Source organism: Chlamydotis macqueenii, chromosome 1 (genome assembly GCF_036417535.1).
Source record: "Chlamydotis macqueenii isolate bChlMac1 chromosome 1, bChlMac1.mat, whole genome shotgun sequence".
NCBI lineage: Eukaryota > Metazoa > Chordata > Aves > Otidiformes > Otididae > Chlamydotis > Chlamydotis macqueenii.
Genome location: NC_141556.1, coordinates 196,439,782 through 196,466,195, shown reverse-complemented (window position 1 = coordinate 196,466,195; position 26,414 = coordinate 196,439,782). Strand labels below are relative to the sequence as shown.

The following is a 26,414-nucleotide window of genomic DNA, read 5'->3' as shown; positions in this document are numbered from 1 at the left end:
CAAAAACAATCCAATTAAGAATTCTGCCTTAAAATTGGCAGAAATTATCCTTTTCAAGAACAAGTAACACATTTTAGATTTTGATTCAGATTTTTAATAAATTGTGCCAGTAGAAGCTTTCAAAGGCAATGATATATCAATAAATAACAGTTAAATTGAGTTCCTGAGAAAGAACCTACCACATGAAAGAATGTCAGATAGATGTAAATAACAAAAAAATGGCATTACTATATAAAAAAGCAGTAATACTGAATCTTACGTGAACTGTCACAACACAAGCACTGCATACCTCAGAACATTCCTTTCATACAAATGTAAACAAATACACAATCATTTTTGTTTCGTTTAGGCTGATGAATTTATATGTTGTTGCTTAGATATCTAAACAATGGATAGGATAGGATAGGATATGCTAAAACATTAAGGAATAATATGTGGAATAATATATGGAAAAAATAATGAAGCTTCAGATTTAATAAAATAAAGCAAAAACACATCAAAGGAGTGTCTTCCTCAAATGTTATTACATCAATCACTTTAAATAGGACTTACACTAATCTGAATTAAGGATTTTTGTGTGTTTACTTATTTAGTTATATATAATATATATGCAAATAGGTATGGCTTAATTATCTTTAGTATTCTGATATCACCTTGGATAATTCTCACTTATACATATAAGAAAAATGCATATTTTAACATAGTTAAGAATGGATATTTCAAAGTATGCCTATAATTTGACAGAAATGAAGGACTATTGTGCTCCATCACAACAACATTTTTACCTATAGGTAACAGGACAGAATGACCAATGAACAATGCCAACGTTTTCAGATGTCAGTGCCTAAAACATTAGGATCCTAAATGGATACACAGCCAGTCATGTGTATGTATCTGATGCCTGGAAAAGCCACGTACCTCCAGGTTTCACAGATGTCCATGGAGCTGCACGCACTCAACATCAGCCCCATCGCACTTAGGATCTCGACGTGTTATGGGAGCACAGCATCAGACATTCTGTTTTGAAGACGCTGAGCTACATCTGTTAGTACTGGTGCTCTGCATTGCTGCTAGTGTTAAACAATGGACACTGTGCTGCATGCTACATGAATAAGCCCGATCCAGACTGTCGCCACAAATCAGCTCTGTAATAACGGTCTCGCTACTGATCCTTTGAGGGGAAACGGGTGTGTCGATGATACATGTTTACTAAAACAATCTATTGCATCAGACCACAAAATCACTATTCAGTTATAACCTTTGCAATCTGTTTTACAAAATTAATATTGGATACAATCATAAGAGGAAACCACCCACACAATACATTATCAACACACAGTTTAAAATGGTCTAATTTTAGACCCTTAGTAAAAATGGATCCACAGGACCTGCCTGTGAATGGCAAGAAAAGGCCATTTCAAATAGAAAAACACTGCTCATGCAACATTCTTCACACACTAGACAATGAAATCACACCCAAATTGTCACTTGCTCACACTTTCTATTACACTCCAATAAGCAGAAGGAAATAAAGCAGCTTTAAGGTTATGTCACAATTTTGAAATGTGGAAAATACATATAATAAACAAAAATCACGGTGCGAATACAATGGCATCAGTAAAATTAGAAAATTAGAAAGTAGGGTTTTTTTTTTCATTTTTCTTGTTTTTTTTTTCTTTCTTACATTATTGCACAGAGACCTTTCATCACATGTTCTTCAGCTTTATGCATCTTCCTAAATGTGAAATAAGTGCTATGGATAAAATAAAAATGGGAAAAAGAAGAACAGCAGCATGATTTGTCAAAGTTAATCCCTATAATTTAGTAGGAAAAAAACCCCTGCTATAAACAAAATATAAGTGCTCTTTATTCATTTAAAAAATAACGCTGACAGTTGCAGAAGTATGTAAATGTTAATCTGAATAGGGGGATGCTGACCTCAAATAAAAATAGGCCTAGAAATGATAAACAGCTGGCCTTGCAGATTTTGGTGAAGACCAGGATTTCAAGTTTAATTATCAACAAAGTTATTTACAGTAAAACTGACCTGAACTTTCAAGAGTGCCATTTTTAGGACCTGGCCCTGCAAGCTTCTGACTGCCCAGGACAACTCCAGCCTCAGCTGAGGTTCCACCTGCATAAGCGCTGCAGGATCAACTCCTAAAGGATCAGTTAAAGGCCTTACTGGATTTGAGATTAGTCTTATCTGGAGTACTCTATACAATAATTTACACATATACAGGCTGACAAGCTCCAGTCTGATCCACCACACCTTTGTCTTCTACATCAGATTTCTCAGACTGGCCAACTTCCATTCCAGAAGGTTTGGGATACCTGAACGGATACCCGTTGTCATCGAAGAACCTTCGGAAAGTAAACTCATAAAAAGCATGTTCTGTGTGTTTGCTATTGGAAGAGGCTAGTGGATCCCATGTCCTGGTGCTGTCACCGCTAGCATCATTCCACGGACTTTCTTCTTCAACTGGATCAAAATTTGAAGTGTCCATTGGATGGCTGATCTTTGGAACATAGGGAGCTGGCTGCCTACGGATATCGGTAGAGAAGTCCATAGAGTGAAAGAAAGAATGGGCCTTGATATCATCTGCTCCATTTCTTCCGAGCCTGTCCTCAGCAGCACAGCAGAGCTTTGTGATGAGATCAGTTGCCTCAGGGCTTAACTTGATCTGTGAGGGAATGTGCAGTGTGCTTTCCCAATTTATTACCTGGAGGTAAGAAAGGTATTAAACAACTTTGAATCCTGGAAACAAAATCCTTCTGATTGTCAACAGTCACTGTACAGAAGTATACACAACTAGTCAACTCACAGTCAGAATAGTCATTTCAGAGGTTCAAGAACGCAATGATTAGATTGCATTGGCTGTTAATAATTACTTTAATGAATCAAGTAACATTGTCAGATAAAAGGAGCAATTCCATTTTTAGAAAAGGCAAATTCCCTTCTGAATGCTGCCATAGTCCAATTTGAAAACATGTTCAATTTACACATGACTTCATAGAATGACTTCAAGGAATTACTTAATTTCATTTCCAAAATGTAAACTAGGAAAAGTGGTCATGAGATAAACCCTTTCTATTAAAAAAACAGTCACTGCTTGACTTTGAAACACTTACATTGCCAACTGTAATTATCAATGGCATATCAGCTCACTCAAATCCGACAGGGACTCTAAGGAATTTAGATGGATGAACTCATGCTTAAGGAATCAGAATTGTGCTAAGACTCATCCAACTAGTAACTATCTATGCAGTTCCAGTCTGATATTCAGTATCTTCATTGATTGGGAAAGTATTTGTCCCTGCGTAGAGCTATTTCAAATCAGGCTTTTGTAATCACTGCTCCTTTCTCTAGTAAAACGAGAGGGGACAGGTCTGTGCATGGAGAAGAAGGGAAGGGAAAAAGTTAAAATTTTCCTACCATAGATTGGAATTTTGCTTCAACTTACCTTGAGCTGGGTTTCTGTGGGTGTAGGAGCCAGAAAAGGAGGCTGTCCCACTAACATCTCAAACAGGATCACACCAACACTCCACCAGTCACAGAGCTGAGTGTATCCTGAAAGGCAAGTCAAAAAGTTGTCCTCCACCAACCAAGGAGAATTTGTACAGAGCTACTTGCAATTAAGTATCAAACAATACAGCACAGATTTCTGTCTTTTCTCAGACAAACATCTGTGACCTAAAACCAAAGGACTTCCAATCCACTGTCATCATAAAGTTGCTTCTGTTGGCTCATCTAACTTCTACTGCTGTCAGTAAAGATCTAATCCTGTTGTCTGGGAATCTTTCTGAGTAGAATTAATTCTCAACCAAAGTGAGTGGTGAAATAATATCATTAGAAAGAATGAAGCTTCTTTTTTTCATGACCTGTCCCACAACGACATCAGTGCACAGCAGAAACTGGATCTCAAAGAATAACAAAAAGGTTTAGAGACTGATGTCTTCCCAAGGTTCAGTGGAGGTGGCATCACAAGTTTGAAAACCTGCTGAAATACACAGCCTGGCTCTAAAGACAGAAGAAAGCCACAGATGATTTTATGAGCAACTTCCAAGCAGAGGAACAATTTCAATCACTTAATTGCTACGACAAGACACATAAGGTTTTGAGATCTCCAAAAGGAATGGAGGATTCAAACACTGATTTCAATGGAGATTTATGTCATCACATGATGTAGGGTCCAATGTGAAATCATAGAATCATAGAATGGTTAGGGTTGGAAGGGACCTTCAAAGGTCATCTAGTCCAACCCCCCTGCAAGGAGCAGGGACATCCCTGACTAGATCAGGTTGCTCAGAGCCTCATCCAGCCTGGCCTTGAACGCTTCCAGAGATGGGGTCTCCACCACCTTTCTGGGCAACCTGTTCCAGTGTTCTATAACTCGCATTGTGAAAAATTTTTTCCTAATATCCAATCTAAATCTACCCCCCACTATTTTAAAACCATTACTCCTTGTCTTATTGCAACAGGCCCTACTGAACAGCCTCTCCCCATCTTTCTTGTAGGCCCCCTTGAGGTACTGGAAGACCACTATCAGGTCTCCCCGGAGCCTCCTCTTCTCCAGGCTGAACAGCCCCAACTCTCTCAGCCTGTCCTCATAAGAGAGGTGCTCCAGCCCTTTTATCATCTTTGTGGCCCTCCTCTGGACCTTCTCCAACTGGTCCATGTCCTTCTTGTGTTGGGGGCTCCAGAACTGGACACAGTACTCCAGGTGGGGTCTCACCAGGGCAGAGTAGAGGGGGAGAATCACCTCCCTTGACCTGCTGGCCACGCTCCTCTTGATGCAGCCAAGGATGCTGTTGGCCTTCTGGGCCGCAAGGGCGCATTGCCTGCTCATGTTAAGCTTCTCATCCACCAGCACTCCCAAGTCCTTCTCCTCAGGGCTGCTCTCAATCCATTCTCTGCCCAGCCTGGATTTGTGCCGGGGATTGCCATGACCCAGGTGCAGGACCTTGCACTTGGCCTGGTTGAACTTCATGAGGTTGGCACGGGCCCACCTCTCCAGCCTGTCAAGGTCCCTCTGGATGGCATCCCTCCCTTCCAGCGTGTCGAAGGCACCACACAACTTGGTGTCTCAACTTGAGAAAGATCAGGCTTAGGGTCTGGCTTACAGGCAACTTTTAACATCTAATCTCTTTAGTACAGTGACCATGTCTGTTCTGCATGGATAGCCACCAAGTACTGTCTAAATTCCTCAAGCCAAGCTTTTAAATGTAGAGTGTCCAGTATAAATTGTGGAAGACTTTTTGCTGGGTTTCCCCAAGATTCTGGCTGGGAATCTAGAACATGTTTCCACAAGTTTACATCATCCATATTTAAGTGGCCTGTCTGAATTAGTGATTCAGAACCATCAGCTGGCTACTCACTGGTCTATGTAAACTTGCTAGCTGTCACAGTTGTACTCTACCAGTACAGATAGTCTGTTTTATACTTGAAAAATATCACTGGCAACATAATCTGACACATTTATTAGCAGTCTCAGTCAAAGGCCTCAGAGTGTAGAAACACACAGACACACAAAGTATGACCACTATCAACATCAGCAATGTGATGCTAAACAGTGGAGCGTATTTAATGAAAAAAAAAAAAAAAAAAAAAAAAAGGCATTTCAAAGCATCAATGGTCATTTTAACAGGAGAAAAATACAATTCATCTACCTTTACGAAGCAGGACTTCAGGAGCAATATAATTAGGGGTTCCAACTAACGAGTGGGCTAGACATCTCTGATGCTGCTTCTTAGCTCTTTGCTCCAATGTCTTCAGCCTATCTCCACATCTACAATTGGACACATCATCCCAAAGATCACTGGGCTCCATGCTGTCTTGTCTGATATGGCTCCCTTTCAAATGGGAGAGAAAGTTTACATTCATGGTCATAAAACACAGCACATAAAAAAAAGAAAACTATTTATCTAGATCTAGTGCCATCTCCTACTCTCACTGAAGAACAGCATTTAAACTTTAAACCCAAGGGATTTCCTTCTGCCCTCCCCTTAACAATTCGTTTTCCATAGCCAGCAAAACGCCTCTGTCTCAGCGCAAGGAAGCACGCTCCCATACGGGAGATACAGAACAATGGAGTATATTTAGATTAGCTGTACCAATTGTTTATGACCTTTTGCCAACAGACAACAATACTCCTCAATGGCACACACAGGAGGGGCATGGGCTACTTTAACCACCAAAAGAGACCCTCCAAACAAGTACAAACTGAAAAAAATGCTACTACTGCAGTGGTCAGTCAGATTACTGTATTGGAAACAAAGGACTGGAAACAAACTAACTGAATTAGTCAGTGAGAGACAGGCACATCATACTGTCACTGACCCTTTGACAATGTACACACCTCAGTTTTCTGAGCTGGCATTTCTGCCAAGAGGTACTTGTTTGTTTCAAAAGAAATAATGCAACAACATCACAATTAAAGTCTAAAAACACTACCTTTCTGATAGTATTTTGAATTGTGAGTCCACCTGAATCCAGTACACAGTCCAAAGTCAGTCAGTTTGATATGTCCATCAAGGTCTATCAGAATGTTGTCAGGCTTGATGTCTCGATGAATAAATCCCATTTTGTGCACACTCTCTATAGCCAAAGTGAGCTCTGCAATATAAAATCTAGCCAGACGCTCTGGAAAGACCTCCATTCGAATCAGTAGACTCATCATATCCCCACCAGGGATGTAGTCCATCACAAAGTACAAGTTCTCTTTATCTTGGAAGGAATAATAGAGTTTAACCACCCACTCATTGTCTGCCTCAGCAAGTATGTCCCTCTCCGCTTTGACATGAGCCACCTGGTTCCTGTTTAGCACATCTTTCTTTCGCAGAGTCTTCATGGCATACAGGGCATGTGTATCCACTTTGCAGGCCAGGCATACTTCTCCAAATGCACCAATACCCAGAGTCTTGATTTTCACAAACATAGATTTGTCCATTTTGGCCCTTTTAAGTCTGTTGTAGTTGGACTCCTTCTGGTAGAGAATTTTCCTCATTTGTTCCTGTTCTGCTTCACAAAGGCCAGCCTTTACAAAGGAAAGCAAACCACAAGAGCTAGTACTGTTACATTCACAGCAAGAGAACAATAAACTAGCATTCCCAAAACGCATTTCTCAGAAAAATTAACCAAGAACCAGAAAAGAGCTATGAGAGATACACTCCCTTATCTGTCTGTTGAGGTATTTCTGAAATAGCAGCAAACTCACTGTGCCCTAACTTGTTACCTGAATTTGCTGTATCTGAGATTGGTCTTCCTTTCTCACCTCACTGAACAAAGAGGCATGGGGCAATACTGTCAGAGAGGAGAACATAATATAACAAACCTCATCATGGGATTTGGTTTTACACCTTTCAAATGTGCACTTTGCCACTGCACTCCGCTATGTGTATGTGCACTGTAATACACCTTAACTTAAACTGAAATGTAAACCTAGATGCAGCAGTCTACTTTGCTCATGAATGGTTCTCCAGGGCAACTCACATGAGTACCTTGAGTACTGTTTAACTGTTGGTTTTTGTGTTGTAATTAAGAAGCTGAGTTTGATCTACACATTCCCAAGTGTTTTGGGAACGTTCTTCTTTAGAAACTGTTTTTCTTCCTCTGCCATATACAGCCTGCGCACTCAAAGTTTGCATATCTCCTGACCATTTGTTCTATAAACTTCTCCTTTTTCCCTCCCAAAATACGTGCATGTAACCCTCAGCTCTCACCTCTGTCCAGCCACTACAGCCCAGACCCTGGTGCTAAACATATTATTTCCCCTCTGCACCTAAGCTGCAAAAAAGCTGGCTTGTCCACTTCTTGTGCCCAGAGAGCCTCCAAGTAACACATGGAAGTGTGGAGAGACCTGACACAGGAAGAAGCAGCAGCATCCAAATAGACCTTCCTCACCGTTCCAGATAAGAGCCCGCACAGTGCCAACTCTGGCAGCTTCGGTGCCTGACCCTCTCCTGAGAGCCACTTGTGGCCTCCACCAGCAGAAACCCCTGGGCTGATCCCCAGGATCCTCTGACAACTCACCCTCTGCAGAAGCCCCCTTTCTTTCTGCACACCCCGTTTCCAGAATCCTAAATGAACTAGCACCAACTGAAGCACTCTGAGAGGAAGCGTGGAGGGAAGGGGCAATGGGGAGGAGGGTGCAGGGAGTTGAAGCTGACTGATAAGCAGGCTAGACAGCCAAGCATACACCCACAGGGCCGCTGCTTAGCTTGATTTAATTTCACATCTGTAGTCTATGTCTTTAAAGAGGAATGTGGGCAGCCAGACTATGCAGGGAGATCCTCATGGTACAAAAATGAAATCTGTGTGAATAAAGGATGGAGGAGGTCTGCAGAAACTTGCAGAACAGGTAGGATGAATTTTCAGACTGAAGGCAACAGCCAAATCAAAACAAGTAATATTGTTTTTAAAATCTAAGGCAAGTACATCAATCCATAATAAAGGAAGTGTTTATTGTTTTAAGGTAAAATAATTAGTGTGTTGTGTTCTTGATTAGTTTGAGAATAATGTGATATTCAGATAGCCAAAATCTCCTGAGTTCACAGTGTATTATTCCAGCCATTGACGAGGTTGCTAGGGGAAGAAGTTGCTTTTGTTTATAGCTGAATTATCTCTGAGTTATGAAGTGAAGGAAAGCTGAAGAGTCAGAAGAGAAGAACTAACACAACTAGCTGCTGTTTTACTTCTCTAGATATCATTCCCTATTCTCAATCTCAGGAAAATATTCACTAAATCCAAACAATGTAACACAACCTGTACTGGCAGTGAGGACAAACTATTGACTGTCACTAAAATGCCAGTTTTTCAAGATATTTTAGAAGCACATTCTTTTCATTTTAACCTCAACAAACATACTGCTGAGTTTTCCGGAGTAATGTGAGAATCAAATTAATTGACTCTGGAAACTGACTGTGCTAGGGAAGATCAGACAGTTAATTATTATCCATTATGCCTTAATAATAGCTTTCTTTAGAGTTTATCCTTAAATACAGAAGTAGACTAGTCATATTCTAGTCATGCCTGGGAAAAAACTTTTACATTTAAAAATTAAAAACAAAACTGCTAGGGCAACCAACAGAACTTGGCAGCTTTGTTTTAAGCTGCCCTATTAGTGAATGAGCTTAGGTTTGAGAGCTGCACTTAGGCACGAAAGAAGCTTGCTCACTCAAAAAGTACATCTCCCCAAGACCTGCTTCTAGAACAAGTTCCAGCAAGGGTCCCAAAATCAGTTCAAGTTGGCCAAGATATGATTACTTGCACGATATTATTACTTACATGTGCTGAACAGACAACTTCCAGTCAAGTATTACATATTCATCTGAAAATATGGCACAGTGAATACACTGCCAAGTTGAACCATGACTTTGCTGAATGAGTGGCTACCATGGAACAGGGAGGAAAAACTGGAGCAAAGAGAAAACCTTTTTCAGAGTTTTGCAAGAGCTGCCAAAAAAAATACTGCCAGGGTTATCTCGGCCTCAAACCTGACTTCTGAATTCTTGCCTAAGCAAACCTAATACTTTCCTATTATGAGGTGCTTTTGTTTCATTTTACTTTTCTGGTATGAAGACACATTATTTCACATCTCAGGTTTTTCAAACAGCCTCCTAGACCTGCACCCAGGCTTCTAAGTGAGAATAGTCTGGTATAGGGGGTGTTGGATACCTACTACTTCCAGTGGAGTCTGCCTTTATAAATTTCTTGACTGATTAAAAATAGTAATGATCAATTGGACCACCTTAGCTTTTGTTATAACAAAACAAGGATAATTACTTTAGCCATTTCTTGCTCCAGTTGTAATCTTCTGTTAATTTTCTGCTGGTAGGTCTTTATGACATTTTCTACATGTTGCTCCATGTAGAACTTGAAAGCAAAAGGCGAGTAGCTCTTTATTCGGGATTCTCGCTTTTCCTCATCTTTGCCATTTTTTCGCACAGGCACTGGAGATGTCTGAATCTGCTTTTTATCCTTGCTTGGCTTTTCAGCTTTAGTGTTCTTGCTGCCTTTGTCATTTCGCTCACTGTTCTCCTCTACCTTATTGCACGTTGAATTGGGAACTACACGGAGGGTCTGCTCTACGCCCATGCACAAGCAGTTGATATCAAACTGCTCAGAGCTACCGGGAATTAACAAATGCTTGGGATAAGGTGGTGGTGGACACCGCAGTTCCTGGTTACCATAATCCACATCTAGCTGATAGGCATTAGCTGCTCCAACAGGTTGCACATGCTGCTCAATGATCTCCAAGCCATCCACAGCCGGTGCCTGCGCAGGTAACCAACCAGGATGGGAAGGTCCCACTGCAGTCTGAGGCTCAGGTCTCATCACTCGCATGCTCTTCACTGGCTGGAGAATATGAGCAGATGTGACTGCTGTGATTGTATTTGGAGATGTAATTGAAGGATCAGGTTTCCCTGGAGCAACCTGTCTCATAGACACTGTTACTTGTGGCTGTTGCTGGTGGTTGTTAAAGGAGTTTGTTCTGCTTGGCACTGTGGCATCAGGTCTGAAGGATACATGTTGCCGTGGAGATGTTTCTATTCCTGGATTTTGTAAAGAATCTCGGCGTGATGGTGTTACTGCCTGCCACTGCTGAACTTGAGGATTATTCATGTCATAGAGGTCCATGTTTAGGCTATTTCGAGACGGAGTTAATAGATTTTGTGGTGGATTGTCTGAAAAATCATTAGCAAAGGCTGGACCTCTGGATATCACATGCATTTGATGAGAAGAAGGACTTGTCTGTTTGTGATGAGAATGTGACATATACAGGCTGGCTGGTGCCTGCTGAAATGCATGACCAGAATTATTCTGAACAACTGCCCCTTTATTTGGAAGATTGGTGTATCCTCCCTCCTGCTGCATCTTGTTTTGGAAGGATGGACTCCGCTGAACACCATATCCCATAGGCTCCCCCTGCACCATCATGTGCTGCCTATTGTAATGTTGGCTGTTGGAGCCATGGGACGCCTGCAGCTGCAAAGCTTGACTGCTGTGATTAGCCACTGGATAATTAATCACAGAAGACTCGATATTTGCAGGGTATGTTTTCTGCTGATGGCTTGTTGGTGTGCTATGAGTGCCTACTCCAGAGGGTCGCTGTACAGGAGCACTCATAGCTGTAGGCTGCGAAGTAGAGATTAAATAGTCCATGTATGGCCTTGGAACGTCAGCAAGCATATTTGCACTTTCTGCTCCAAAGCCTGTCCCTTCATAGGCTGCATTAGTGATCTGATGGTAGGACGGAAAGGATTCGTTTGATCCTTCGAAGCTTGGCCTGCGGGTTACATTATTTGGCACAATACCCTTTCCTTTATAAAAAGAACACAGAAGAATGTTAGGAAGCAATTCAGGTGAACCAATTACTTTGCATTACTCATCCATCTATACACACACATGCATGCACACTGCGTAGGGGGTATGTGTTATAAAAACACCTTCCAAAATCTAAATTAAGCACTCTGAACATTTAAAGTTATAGGTGCCAGGTATTACTGCTGATAACGAGCTACTGGCTCACAACACTGCTCATGTCAGGAATCATCAGGGAGTTCTACCAAATAATGAAAATAGATGCACAAATTCCTTAACTATGAAATCATCAGATTACACTGCAGCCTGGTTTTTAAAACTGGATCAGTATTACCAGTCATTACTCACGGACAGGAGGAAGCTGCAGAGCAGGGGGTTAAGTACAGCACCAATGGGAGAAAAAAAGCTTCCAGAAGGACTGTCAATACAACTTAAAGTCAACATTACTATAAGCTACTAGGTCATCACATAGTCTACATCTTCTGTACAGTGAGCTCACTGCTCACGCTGGGGATCTGTTTACTTCTCTCTGTTCCATCCTTCTCAAAAATCCTTGCTTCCCTCTCCTTCATTTGAAAAAAAGGCATCATACAGTTTGTCTTGTATTCTTTCCAACATGTCAGACACACAGAGTATCCCCTCATATTACTCATCTTCCATCTGTCTGGAAGACAAATCTTTCAGGGTGTCAACATGTTAATTTTAGCTTGAAGAAATGTGCAGAGACAAGATAGCAGCATTCCTACACTGGAAGTGTCAATGGCACTTTTCATCAGTTCTTTGATCTGAGGACAAACTGCAGGTGTATAAAGCACTGGCTGTGCTAAAAAGACAAGGGGAGACTCTGTGCTGTCGCTATTTTTTGTTCCCCCTCTGGTTCTTTAGCTTTCACAAATCACAGGACATGGCCTGTATAAGCCTGAACAATTTCCTTTTAAAATCCTGACTTCACAAGGTCCACAAGAATAGTTGTACTGCTCTAACAGGCTGGAACACTGGACTGCAAGCTTTCCTGATTATTTGTATTACAGCATGTCCCAGCTGGACCAGATGCAGCACACTTGAGCATAGCTGTTGACTTCTCACCTGCGTACACATAAGCCCTGCTATACATAGCCACACAAGGACATACATGTTATTAAGAAAGGTCTATGCACCATCTCTCCACACTGAAGATGTTGCCTCTATACGAAATTATACTTTAATAAACAATGCAATGTTTTGAAACAGAATCAAGTTGGACAAAAAATCAGTGTTCTTTAAAATGAAATCGGTGATCGGCAGTTTTCCCCACAAGGCCATGCTTATCAAGGTTGTACTTGTAACAGCACTCCCTGATAGTTCATCTGTTGGGACACAGTGAGATTCACTGATGAGGCTGTGGCAATCCAAAGCATCCTAAGAAGTGGCTACTCTGGCCTGGAGGTGGGAGGCAGCCCTAAGACCTGTATGTCATCACTGTCACTAGTATTCATACTGAGCCTCTGGGACCAACCAACTTTGCTTTTTCCTATCAGAGGCCAGGAAGGAAAGTAGCAGCAATAATTGTCCTCCTTTGGGATACACACTTCAGCTGTGCAAGGAATCTTGCTGATGTCAAGAGAGATATGATGCCCATGTTCTATGTTTTATACTATTAAGTCTGTTCTGGTCTGATGGAGGAGTATTTGGATTTGTGAAGATACCAAACATGGTAGTTGCAGATTTTTTTTTTTCCCCCCACACATTCCTATCCAACACGGTAACTGTTATGACTATCTCTTCCCTGTGAAGGTTTTAGATCAGAGTGTATTCTTAAGATTAATCAACTATACTCATGGCATCATCTGTTTTTCTACATAGCTCTCTGTCCCACAGTACTATCCGGTAAGTTTTATTTGACTCTGGCCAGTATGCTGAAACTCTTTGTTAGCTTTACCACTGAATATAAGGCACTACAAAAATGAATGGTTCGGGGCAACCCCAAGCACAAATACAGGCTGGGTGGAAAATGGCCTGAGAGCAGCCCTAAGAAGGACTCAGGGGTGTTGGTTGATGAGAAGCCCAGCACGAGCTGGCAATGTGCACTTGCAGCCCAGAAGGCCAACTGCATCCTGGGCTGCATCAAAAGAAGTATGGCCAGCAGGTCGAGCGAGGTGATTCTGCCCCTCTGCTCCACTCTCGTGAGACCCCACTGGGAGTACTGTGTCCAGCTCTGGAGTCCCCAACATCAGAAGGACATGGACCTGTTGCAGTGAGTCTAGAGGAGGGCCACAAAGATGATCAGAGGGCTGGAGCACCTCTCCTGTGACAACAGGCTGAGAGAGTTGGGGCTGTTCAGCCTGGAGAAGAAGAGGCTCTGGGGAGACCTTATAGCAGCCTTCCAGTACCAAAAAGGGGGCCTACAAGAAAGCTGGGCAGGGACTTTTAACAACGGCATGTCGTGACAGGACAAGGGATAATGGCTTTAAACTGAAAAAGGGCAGATTCAGATTAGATATGAGGAAAAAATTCTTCAGTGTAAGGGTGGAGAGGCACTGGAACAGGTTGCCCAGAGAAGCTGTGGATGCCCCATCCCTGGAAGTATTCAAGGCCAGGTTGGATGGAGCTTTGAGCGACCTGATCTAGTGGAAGGTATCCCTGCCCACAGCAGGGGGATTGGAATTAGATAGTATTTAAGGTCCCTTCCAATCCAAACCATTACATGAGTCTATGATTCTATGAATAATTTGAAAATGTATTTCTATAGTATATGGAATTCAAACCAGAAGATTTAAATTCTGAAACTGCAAATGAAAAGTTCCTAAGTAGCATTACATGCTTCCTAATCAACTAAAGGAGACCTATGCTATTCTAGCATAAACATACCAAATAAATCAGTATTATTTTGCGGCACCTCAGGCAGGCAAGTATCAATTGCATGGTTTTTAAGTTTTGCATTCTGTGTATCCTAAAATTAAATGTGGATTTTCAGCTCAAAAAGTTAAGTATTCAAAACAGCTGCATACATTGGAATGTTAAGAAAGCAAAACCAAATACAGATGAAAGACAACTGAGTAATTCAAATGATAGCCTAGAAAGATTTTGCAGCCCTTTCAGAGGAAGGATTGGGTGTGTTCTTTCACTTTAAGGAGTAAAGCCTTTATAATACAAAGCAAAATACAGTTCAGTAATTCTGTGAAAGTTCTTTAAAGTTCTCCTTAAGGCTCAGCTGAGGCCACATCTTTACACATATTAGGACAGCTATTTGCTGTCCAAATAGCAAAATGGCCAGTACTACCTTGTCTGTCAGGTGGTCATCCTGCAGGGTAGCACTCTAGGACACATTTTCTTAGGGTTTTCCAGAATTTCCCCAAATAATAAAACCAGATGTCTAAGACTGATAGAAAGGGCAGAAACACGCACCCTTCTCCATCACACATTTGAAGCTCTGTTCCTCAGAGTGACCACCTAGAAAATGAGATCCTTCTCCCTTTCCATCTTCCCTATATGTGGCTACCCTCAGGGTTCCCCAGCAAAGAAGTAGCTTTACTGAAGACCTCCTGCCTGTCCAGGGATTTCTCTTTGTAAACTGATTGGGCTTTTTCTTCTTCAGCTTTCCTCATCTCTGGACACACCTCTTTATCAACTACCCCAAATTTAACACCCTTCCCAACATGTGCTTTCAATTTGACCATAAGGCAAGAAGGAAGGGGCTGCTGAGGTGGCCAAGAAGATAAATTTGTCATGTGGTATCACTTTAACTTAGTAAACTCAACTTATGACCACACGTAGAGGTCTGTACTACTGTAGTCAGATTGACTGAATGGATTTGTTAGCTTCAACTAGTCCAACACAGACAAGACCTTTTAAGTCTAAATGTTGTCACTGGCCCAAAAGAAGTTCCTTGTCCAATGAAACAGGCCCGTGACAATAGCTCTCCAATCCACTCAACCCTTCATCCACTAACCCCTCTGCACCATGTAACACTGTGTCATCACACAAGTTCAGCCAGTCAGAGGATGGTTATTTGTCTGCTTGGACAACTTTTGAAACTGAAAGAAGATAACAGCAACAAACTCCATCCAAAGCAGACTGTATCCTGATCACAGAACAAAAGCATTCTGCAGTGCTGTAAGTGCTAATGCCTGAATGGAAACAACTCTTGCAAGGCCTTTTGTCAGCTGTGGTCTAATGTTCGTAGATGAGGCATAGGCAGGGCCCAAATCCTCCCATTTTCTAATTTACATGAAACAGAACTGAAGCAGACTAGCAGGGATGACTGGAAAAGCTTCTGTTATCCTGCCCCAAGCTATTTCTGTAGTGTACTTACAAGGATGTTAACATGAATGAATTCCTGGGAAGCAAGCTATCTCACAACTCCATAGCAATTACTTATGTACAAACTTTTACTTTGCAGTAAACTTGAGATGACTGAGGTGATCTGCACTGAAGGATAAACAGCTTTATGTTTAAGAAGGTGGACTACAAATGTGCTCTTGCAAAGCAGGTGAGTTGTGTTCAGCTTCCAGCCCTGAGGCCCAGCTCACCCTGCAGGGCCATGTTTGCGTCACTGTCTCCTACAAGAGTACTACTGAATACTGCCAATCCACTACTTCCTACCAGCAACGACTCTACTTTTAAAAACAGCTTCTTGCAAGAAAGAACAATACAATTTTAAAAATAAGTTCATGCTTACCTGGTGAGGTCTGCTTAATTACACGTACTATCTGTTCATTTCTAGGATCCAAGTAGCTCATCTTACTGATATACTCCAGAGCCGCCTCAATACTTCTGCTACCCGTCTGCTTCAGTGCTCGGACAGCCATCTCCTGTATAAAGCAAACAAGAACTGAATCACATTGAGACAAAACCCAAGCACTGTACTGCAGGCTAGAAAGCAGTAAACATTCTTACATTTATAGAAACATTTTATAATTCATACCAGACCACAGCTGCCCGAAGCCAAACAGACTCATATTTTGAAAACATTTGCATGCCTTATACAACTCAAAAATTAAAATAAGAAAATAACAAAAAACACAACATAGCTAGACTCTGGCAATTAAAGAAGTATCAAATTGGAACATGTACTTCAAGATTCCTTAAAATAAGCTTTGAATCAGGTCTGGAAAAGGCAGCATAGTTTGACACAGGATGAAACAGAATGAAATATTTAGCTTTTGGTATTTGAGAGCATGTCTCTTAGTCACACCTGAACACAGGAAAAGCTTTACACTTTCACAGATGCCATAAGAAGCTAATTAGGCAGGGACTGATTTCTGCTGAGCAACTCTTGGCCCCACTAGAGTCAATGGGGAAGACAGACTGCTGTTTTCAGAACAGCTGGGATATCGTTCACTATCTGTTTGGAAAATTACTAGGCACACCAAACTGTATTTCACTTTGTTAGTCTTTTTAGTTGTGTTTTATTGGGCACACATCCATCACTGAGAAGTTAATATGGATGCCAGCCACACAACCTGAAAACTAAAACTGGGGCAAATATGAATACTCTAGTTAAACTACTCCAACACAACCATGCTTAGCATCCCCTGCTCTACAGCCAGCAAGTCATGTTCTCCTGCAGTTTGTTTATACTTTTACTTATAGCTCAGGTATACAGAATACCTTTCAACAATTACTTTAGCCTCTGGTTGCAAAGCAAAATTCACAAATCCTCACAAGGCTACATAGTCTTTTCTGAAATGATGGAGAAACTGAAATGCAGAGCCTTAATGTTGAATTCAACTCACTGAACTTCACTCATCAAAAGGTTAGATACTAGGCAAATGTAGTTGCTGAGAACCCTTCTATAATCACCTCCAAAACAACATTCACAAAAAAAAAAAACCCAAAGATATAACAGGAGATAAACTGACCTTTTGTGATAGAATATGAGAGGACTAATTTGAACGGGACTCCTAGCTCTCAAATGGCTAAAGTTGGGTGAAATGAATGTTGTCTGCAAATGTCAGTATCCTATTATCTTGCCACTTTACTGCCATTTTTAGGGGAATTCTATCATTGCAACCTGCCCACTGAGCGCTGAATCAGATGGAGTTTGTGCCTTGCTGGCTTGGCTTACCGACTGCAGATGTGACGGCTGGGTGGGCACAAGCGCAGCACTCTCCCACGGGGCAGTTCTGCGCACTGGCTAGCAGTCAGGTAGCCCCAATATGTATGCCCTCTTCCCAGATCATCTGGAGCAAAGAGCAACTCTGCTCGACTGAACTGCAAGCACATGAAACATCCTCACTGACTGTTTACTTAGCAAGGGAGGATCATCTCAGATGACACTAGTTCACACTTAGCACAGAGCCACACGCTGCCACTTGGCATTTTGCTTCGCTTAGCTCAGTCCCCTCCTACTCCCCCCAAAATGGCAACATTTTCTCCATTACTCAGAGGTTCTGCTTGGGGAATAGCTATAGCAAGTTTGAATATCTTTCATACAATTTATGACTCATAATTCATAGAAAGGCAGAAGTTGGTTTCACATTTCCTATAGCTGAAATATTTCACTGGCATCAACACATTACTAAGGGCAATTTTAAATCAACAGAAAACTATTATGTATGAAGGAAAGAATTTCCCACAATGTTTTTTTCCTCTCTTTCTTTCTTTTTTCTTCTTCTGGATACATTTCTAAAGTATTAGCAAATTTGCATCCTAGAGCTCAGCATTCTCATCATCCAGCGACTCCGGGCTTTACAGCCCAGCTCCACACGGCTGCTAACACACTCTGCCCATTTACACCAGCTGGATCTAGCCTTAGATCACAAGCCTTAAAGTTTCCTAAATCAAACGTGCTCCATACACACATCTGGGCTGGCTTGGATGTTGAGGTTTTTTTGATTTTTGTCTGCAATGGAGTATCAAGAGAATAAATGCTTGGTAAACAATTATCTTAATGATTAATAAAACAGCCCATATAATCCACTTCTCCCTCTCTTAGCTGTGTTGGCTGTATACAGTTCAAAGGGGCTAAAACAGGTTAGTTTTTTACCACCATAGTGATACAATCTCTGAAAACAATCCTTCCTCCCCCCACCCTATACTGTGGCACTACTGTTCTCCTCTTTTGCCATCGCCTATGTCAGAAAAGCAGAGTAAAAATGACACTTGTCGCATGTGGTACCTTTCAGCAGATATGTCAGGGGAGTTATATTTAAACTTCACTGGCAATAATGGGAAGGGGAAAAGCCCAATACATTTCACTGTGGACTGTATGATAACCTAGGAGAGTCAGCAAGAGCTTGGGAGCTGGCAGATGTGTCGCTGGCAATCTCGCCCCTGCAAGCCCCCAGTGCAGCAGGCCTGTGCTCCAGGCTCATCTTTCATTAGGTCAGCTCCTACCCTCCAAAGGGTTTCCTCATTACATACCCTGTTTGCTTAGCATTCACATTACGACTGGAAAAAATGAAGGGTTTTTTTTTTGTGGCTCAAAAGAACACCTGTGATTCCCCTGTACACCATCCCATAACTTTGGCCCTTTCCCCTGTAGCTATCAGGAGACACAAATAACCCCAGTTTCTCATGCTGTTTCTCAAAACCTTCACATCATCTCCAAGCAAATGGAGAGCAACCAACAAAAAATAAACATTCCACATACAGAAGGAAAGGGTTTTTCTCATAGGCAGATCACGTATAACCATCATTCTCCACCCAGGAAACAAATTGCTCTGGGGACATGTGATAATCCAGGAGAGAGGAGAGCAACAAGTAGCTCCAGCACTGTTATAGATGGCCTTTGGTCACCTGTGTGTTGTTTTTCCCATCGCCATTCACCATGCCCACAGCTCTCTCCTCTCTGGCAGCCACATAAAGAAGGCTCTGCTCATTCCAGTACCTCTTCATTAGGGATGGGGGGCAAGCTGATGCATGGCTGAGGCTCACTGAGGATGTGCTCTGTGCCCAAGGTGACCTCTGGCTAATGGAGCATGGTGGCCCTCTCCTTCCCATACGTAACGCATCGATGAGCTCTGCTGAACGAGGGAGCATGGCTGGGACAAGGAAGCAAAGGGCTGGCCTCCAGGAGCCTGCTGAAGGGGAAGGTGGCTCCCCGCTGGCAGCAGGGGCCAGAGCCTGGGCTGCATTTGCTGGAAATCGATATAAGGGCTGTTCTGAAGGATGGGAAGAAGGGTAGAAGATGAATTAAGCAGTGTCAGTAATTACACTTGTTGGACAGCAGAGGCTTAAGTGACATAGAGGGTTTGTGAGAAGCAGCAGAATGGCTCAAGAAAAAGAAGAGGAGAAATCAATGCCAAAATCTTGCAAACTGATACTGTAGAAGGGCTGAGGAAAGAAGAGGAGAGACACTGGGCAAAGATAAAAGTGCACAGCTACACTGACACAGATAGAGCTGTCTTGATTTTACACCACTCTAAGGTAAGAATGTTTTAGAAAGAGAAGGAAAAAAAGACCAGAAATGAGACATGGAAAAAAAAAAATCCACTTGGAGCCATATCCAATGCCAAAACATTCAAGTAGGCACAGGACCAAATCCAGCTCCCACTGAGGTCGACAAAGGTTTCCATTAACTGCAAGGTATACTGCATCAGGCCCTCCGCTTTGGATCGTTTCCTTTTCACCAGGCCAAAAGCTGTCAGCCACAGTATGGTTTGAGAAACCTGGCTCCGTTCTGCTAACCCCACAGCCAGCTGTCAGGCTGCAAGGAGAAACACAAGCCACTGGCAGCGCGCACATAAACCACAAGGGAACAGAGCGGTCCCAGCCCCAACTCATTCTTTGCATTCTGTGTATTCCCTTTGGAGGATTCACACATCTCTCCACGCAGGGCTTTTATGCACCTTTTCGCTTCCAGACATTACCAGCTGTTGGTGAAAAAACAAACCAGAAAAAGAAAAGGCGAAAAGCTACAAGGGGAAAATGCGTTTTTACAATTTACTCTAATAATTTTTTAATTAACATTACAGTTGCAATATTAAAATGGGGTTTCAGTGGTCAGCTGTGGTTCTGAAGAAATCTAATGGAAAACTGAAGTCAGGCCACAAACCACAAAGCAGATTAAGGTAACTCTGCAAGGATCCCAAATTTCTGGGTTCATAGAGAAAAATGAGGGCGAGGGTGTTTCTCAGCTAGTTCCATAGTTTCCTACCCAAACCAGACAGCTGCATGGTCAACATGCTCTCCATTATTTCCACAGCCTTGCACTGGTAGAAGGCAACTTTTCAGGAGATTTCAAGATTTTGCTAGAAGGAAGGCTACTTTTGAGCTCAGATGTTCAAGAAATCCTTGTCTGATAGCAAACAGATATTTGGATGTGTGCGTATACAGACTTCATCTCACTCTGTGCTCCGCAGGCAATGTAAAAGGCTTTCCCCATTTTACCCTCCCGCCTGGCTGTGCTCCACCGGCACTGGCAGGGGCTTGCGTTCTTGCTGTACCATAGGGTTGTCCAGCAACATTTTTCATTCAGAAAGCTCCTAGTTGCCAAGATGTATTTATCATCCAAGTGAAGATTGCACAAGAGGTTACAATAAGTAAGACTTTTTCCCAAGAACATTGTGTCTAAAGGACACAATAGGTCTTCCGCGATTTGGCAAGGGCAATTAATTGCTAACAACAACAAAAAAATTAATTACTTGCTTTCCATTCACAAAGAAGGATGGGCAATAGATGCAGGAAACAGATACAGGTTCCCTGCAGAAGGAAAAAGCTAAAGCTCAAGCCAGAAGAGATGATCCAGAATTGATTATGAACCTTTCTGTGATAGCCCACCATTGTAGGAATTTTCATTCATGATTTTAAACATGCAAAACCTAAGAAATTCAGGAAACAATATGTACAATATGCTCTGTCAGGATTGTTGCAGCCCCACAGAACAGATAATCTTATTTTGTAATATTCTCTACCTGTAATTATTCTCTAGTTGGACACTTCATCAAATTTGGACTCTACTTTGTTTTGCCTATTTTCAGGTTGCTAACACCAGGGGCTAAATTTTGCCTACAAATTGCCATGTCCAACTATAATAACTCTGATTAAAATATTCTAGCTACATAATTAAGAAGCTCTCCTGAGAATCATTAGCGCTCTTCAGTTTTAGTGTATCAAAAAAGCAGGAGGAAATAAGCACTGGCAGAGACCCAGCGGGCACAAGGGCGCCCACTTGTTAGCCACAGGATCACTTAGTGCATTCATAAACCACATAACCCGTTCAGAAACTAATGGAGATCAACCCCATGGCTAGTTAAGAGTTTTCTGCCTCCACTGCTCCTGTTACAAAGCTCCTCCAAAGCTATACTGCTTTGGCGGTGATAAACCTCCCTCTTACTTTCAGCCTAAACTACGCTGCATCAGTTTATTCCCTCTGCCTTTGGTTTCGATTGTCTTTTAACTTCAAGCAGCCCTGCTGTTATCTAGGGAGAGTGAGCTCCCTTCAATCTAAGGCATTCTTGCAGCTTGACCTCCTGGACTAAACAAACCACATTCTTTTAGTTTTCTCTTGTGAAACAGGCTCTTCATTCTCTTTATTGCTATGGTGGCCCACCTCTGTATCAAAAAAGACATGGGACATGGTTTTGATAACAGCTGCACACACCGTTCTTGATGATGTGCAAACAGCGGTGGAAAAGTTATCTTGCGGTAAAGCCATTCTTTTTCTTTGTTGATTTCAGTAGAGGAAGTTCGAGTTTGGGGCCTTAATCCCAGGTTTTAGTCCTTGCTAGCAGTATTTCTACCCCTCGTGGTCCTGGATTTATTTTCAGTTCTGGTACCACTCCAGCACTTAAGGTAATCCATTACTTCGGTCAGACGCTCCAGCCCTGCTTTGCACCGATTGTGCGTTCCTATTTCATATTGTCAGAGTGCTTTTTTTTTAAAAAAAAAAAAAAACAACAACAAAAAACCAAAACAACAACAACAAAAAACCGCAGGCTTATTAATGGAAGAAGTACGCAGAATGGACACTCTGTAGTACATAAAGCTGGGGCAGACAGAAAAAGAATATGGATAGGTGATGAAATGTAAGATTCACTAAGTTAAATCACATCAACATATGAAAAAAATAACTGAACTGTAAATTAAGAACACGGAATTACAGGTGAGGAACAACTTCAACGAGAAGGTTTTTATATAACATTTTCAAGGGATATTTGAAGAACTAAAAAAGGGAGTATGCCCAAAATAAAGAAGGAGGATTTTGGAAATGAGGCAATGCCCTGGTAAATGTCCCATCACAAAAACCAACAAAAAATAAAACTAGCATGACGTTCACTGGTACGTCACTGTTCATTCTGCTTGCCTTCAAACTCTGTTAGTCTTGATTTAGACAGTCACCTACAGCAGGCAGGCGTATTTACTACTCTGCGTTTGTGCAGCATCCAGTACAATGGGGTCCTGCTATTGTTGTGTTTATGGCAGTATGACAATTTATTACTGAAGTAATTAAGTCCAGCCCAAAATATTCAACTTGGAGTAGTAGCAAAAAAAATGCTGGAGGGCTACAGTGTCAGTTCTCCTGGGTTCCAGGATAGAAACACTTGTACTGCTATCACCACAAACCAATGCTGAAATAAGATTACCTTAATCCTCAAAGCCACGGGATACAGCACATTTCCTCTGGCTATGCCTCCATGAGGCAAAATAAACCAAAAGTAACTAGAGATTGAGAAGCATCTTTTGCTGATCAATATTATAGCTGTTCAAAAGGTTTCCAGTATATTTTCAGATTTAAAACAGCTCTGTAAAACTAAAAAGCAAGCAATGAATCAGATAAATGAAACCAACATTTGAAATTTATCATGTTAGTTTTTGTATTTTACTAGCCCTAGAGCGAACACAAAGTGATACAATCTCTGAAAACAATCCCCTTCACAGGTGTCTCAAAAGGTACCAGTTACATCAAAATACTTTTTTAACACTATGTAATTTGTATCAAGTAGCAGCATAGAACTTCTTTTTTTTTTTTTTTTTTCTTTTAACTGAACTCATATAGTACATTCCCCCACTGCAGCTCCTTGTAAGACACATTGTGTTTAGCCATGGGTGTTTCACAGAGGACGCCTGCCATTTTACACTACAGTTCTTGCGTTCCACGAGTTGTTCAAATACGGCTCTTTGCATTAAAAGGAGAGAGATGAACTTCAGCTATAAGCCAATCCAAGGTCCCAAAGTTAAGACATTTGGAAATAAACCAAGCATGGCTGCTCAACATTTTTCCAAACAAATTCTTGTAAAATGAATGGAGTACTTATAGCAAGGCATCACCAGACAAAGAGTGCGTATGTAAACACTTCAAGAAGCTCTGCTGAACTATTCAAGAGATGCAATCTGTTTAAAGAAAAAACATAACATGCACTGCAATGTCAATTTTCAAATTCAGTCAGAATATTTCACAGACAATTCCTGCTATGTTCCAGAGAGTAGGTGTGCATAGGTACAGACACACGTGAATATATTGTATAATGTGTACACAGCCGTGTATGTGATTTTGTTGAACTTAATCTAATTTCAGGTAAGCCTGTGAGCCCTTTGAAAGCAACGTATTAAAAAAAAGACATGACATCTTCTTTCATGAAGCAATAAGGCTCTTATTTGTGTCACCAATCAGAAAAGACAAGCAATTTCATTATATATTTATATATACATTTATTATAGTGTTTCTGGAAGCATGTCAGGCACTCTGGAAAGGATTTGGAAACGGGAAGGCCTACAGGGTGCTGAAAGAGGTCCTGCCCCGGGGAGCAAACCTGCACTCTGCATGAAGCTCAAGTGCTATGAAAGAACAATTACAATAAGGCAAGAAAACAGAGGGGCCACGGCATTAACAACACTAGTGAAAAAGGAGTGAGAATAATCAAAACTGGCTGTGAATAGTACTTTTTTTACCCTTTCTTCCAAACTGGCTGGCAAGCAAGAACAGAGCTGAGCTGCTCTGTCTCAACTAGGACGCAGACATGAGAGGAAGGGGAGCCAAGTGCATAGAGCCCCATCACAGAGGCACCTTAGTGGATAGATAGACCTGAGGGGCAGTGACAAAGAGCCTGTTCTCCTCCCTATCCCCCTGCTGCCCTTGGAAAAGCACATCCACGGCTGAAGAGCTGGTGGTAGAAGCCTAGTTTCCCTAGATATTTGGTGGAGACAGTGACACCGTTAGCACCCAAGATACACAGTGACTTGCTGCCTACCTCAGAGGCTTTAAGACCGCTTTCTGAAGGCTCACACTCTTTCTCCCAGCTTCTGAAGGAGCACAGCCTCCTGATTTAGCAATCAAACTTGGCCAACAGTAATAGGCAGCAGTAATATCTCCGCAAGTACAAAAAGTTCCTATTCTGGAAAGCACACACTTTGCTTCAGGTCCCACATCAGAAGAGATGTGCAAGGAGTGTCAACTCAGAGCATTCAGTTTTGAACAAATGTAGTTCTCCAGGATTATCTATATACCGCATTTCACAGGCCACGTTTGTATTAATGGTAAAATAAAGGAGAGGGAAAAGTGTGTATTTGTATGTCTTCACTGCTCAAGGTATCTCCTGGCTGCATAAAATCCTTTTTACTGTGATGGCACCCGAAGCCTTCTGCACCAAACATAAACCCTACACAAACACAAATGAAGAATCCTATTCTAAAAAGGATTTCTAATTCAAAACAGAACAAATAATTGTATATATACAGCCATAACTGTTCCTCATTACTCTAAGTCTGCTCATTAGAGAGCTCTTTAAACTATTTAGAGTTCAGTCTAACCAACTGACCCACAGTGGGTGCATCAAAAGACAGAAAAGTTGTACAAATCTCTCCTCATCTTTCCTCAGCTCTAGAGTACTAAAGCAGAGGGAAGTCAAACCAGGAGCACTATTATATGCTAATTCAGAAATCTTATACTGAGGCAAAATCATGTTATATAAACAGCATTTATAAATTACTCCACCATCAGTTTTAAGTTACAGAGCAACATGGAAGAGCTTTGCTTACTTCATGCATGTGTGAATGCACATGCGCACACATGCAAGTGTGTGGAGTCGCCGTCCCTGGCAGTGTTCAAGAGGCGGCTTGATGAGAAGCTACAAGATACGGTTTAGTAGCTGTGGCAGCAATGGTAGTGGGAAGACGGTTGGACTAGATGATCTTATAGGTCCCATCCAACCATGTGATTCTATGATTCTATGATTCCCAAAGGTGCTGTTCTACTTCCCTGGTTACAGGAACAGGGAACTTCCTACCCTCTGGACACGGTCCGTAGCAGGTTCAGCCTTGACACCAGTTCACTCCTGTCCCTCCTGACTGGCAGCCACTGTGGTGATCTGCACTCTGTCACACAGTGCCTCTGCCACATGTCCTGCATTAACCAGCAAAGCTTAAGAGTTTCTCCTGTTCTCACAAGTTAAGCCAAGCCACGCCATGGCACTATCAATCAATACTTTTAATATTACAAAGGTAACATAATATCCTACAACAGCTTCTGAACTCTGAAGAGAAGGAAACAGAGGGCAATTAGAAAACAAATTCAAGTATAAGCAAATGAGTTGTCCCAAACCAAGAAGCATCATCTTCCTGTGATGTTCACTGAAAACCCCTTCTGCATTTCTGTTCACATTTTTCAGTAACTAGAGGTGTAACCAAACATGCCATCCTGTCTTCATACTAAGCCAAACAAGAGTTATCCATCTGGTACTCCAAATCAAACCCTTTGTATAGGGCAGAGAAGTCCAAGCCAGTGGAGAGCTTGTTACCAAGCCTCCGCGTTTTGATTCCGGTTGCTGAAGTCTTGAATGTAGCACCTCCCATCTCCCTGTCTTCTACTTTCTTTATCCTAACAGTAAAGCACTTGAGTTGATGCAAAAAGCAGCGAATCCTTTCAGCAGCAGCACTGAGCAGCAGGGTTGCCAAAAGCTATTATCAGACAATATCAGATGTTACAAACTTTATAACTAGGATGAAGATACACATTGGGCAAAAACTTTCAAATATTCAGTCGCCACTTGGCTTGAAACCTTCCTCTGGATTGGTAAGATTAACAGCCAGAAAACAATAATGGATCCAGAAACTCAATTTAAAGACAGAATTCAGCTTGAAAAGACAGGAAGAACAAAAAGTGTTTTCCTATAACTTCTTCGTAAGGTGTACGGAAACCATCAAGAAAGCAGGAGAGGTGCTGCACATTTCA

The 26,414-nt window shown here is 41.8% G+C and overlaps 1 protein-coding gene across 3 annotated transcripts in view; it reads right to left on the bottom strand.

Annotated features, from left to right (window-relative positions):
- Nucleotides 1-72: 72 nt before the first annotated feature.
- LATS2 (large tumor suppressor kinase 2) overlaps nt 73-26,414 on the bottom strand; it is a 52,943-nt gene continuing 26,601 nt past the window's right edge. For 2 of the 3 annotated variants that reach the window (XM_086739527.1, XM_086739526.1), the window contains 6 exons: nt 15,981-16,113; nt 9,785-11,322; nt 6,455-7,037; nt 5,671-5,853; nt 3,465-3,571; nt 73-2,723 (listed from right to left, as the gene is read on the bottom strand). In XM_086739527.1, the coding sequence (XP_086595653.1) occupies nt 2,229-2,723; nt 3,465-3,571; nt 5,671-5,853; nt 6,455-7,037; nt 9,785-11,322; nt 15,981-16,113 (3,039 nt within the window). In that variant the 3' untranslated portion in view covers nt 73-2,228. Of the gene's footprint in view, nt 2,724-3,464; nt 3,572-5,670; nt 5,854-6,454; nt 7,038-9,784; nt 11,323-15,980; nt 16,114-19,636; nt 20,073-26,414 lie in introns of those variants that run through there. The other variant, XM_086739528.1, reaches the window with a different exon arrangement.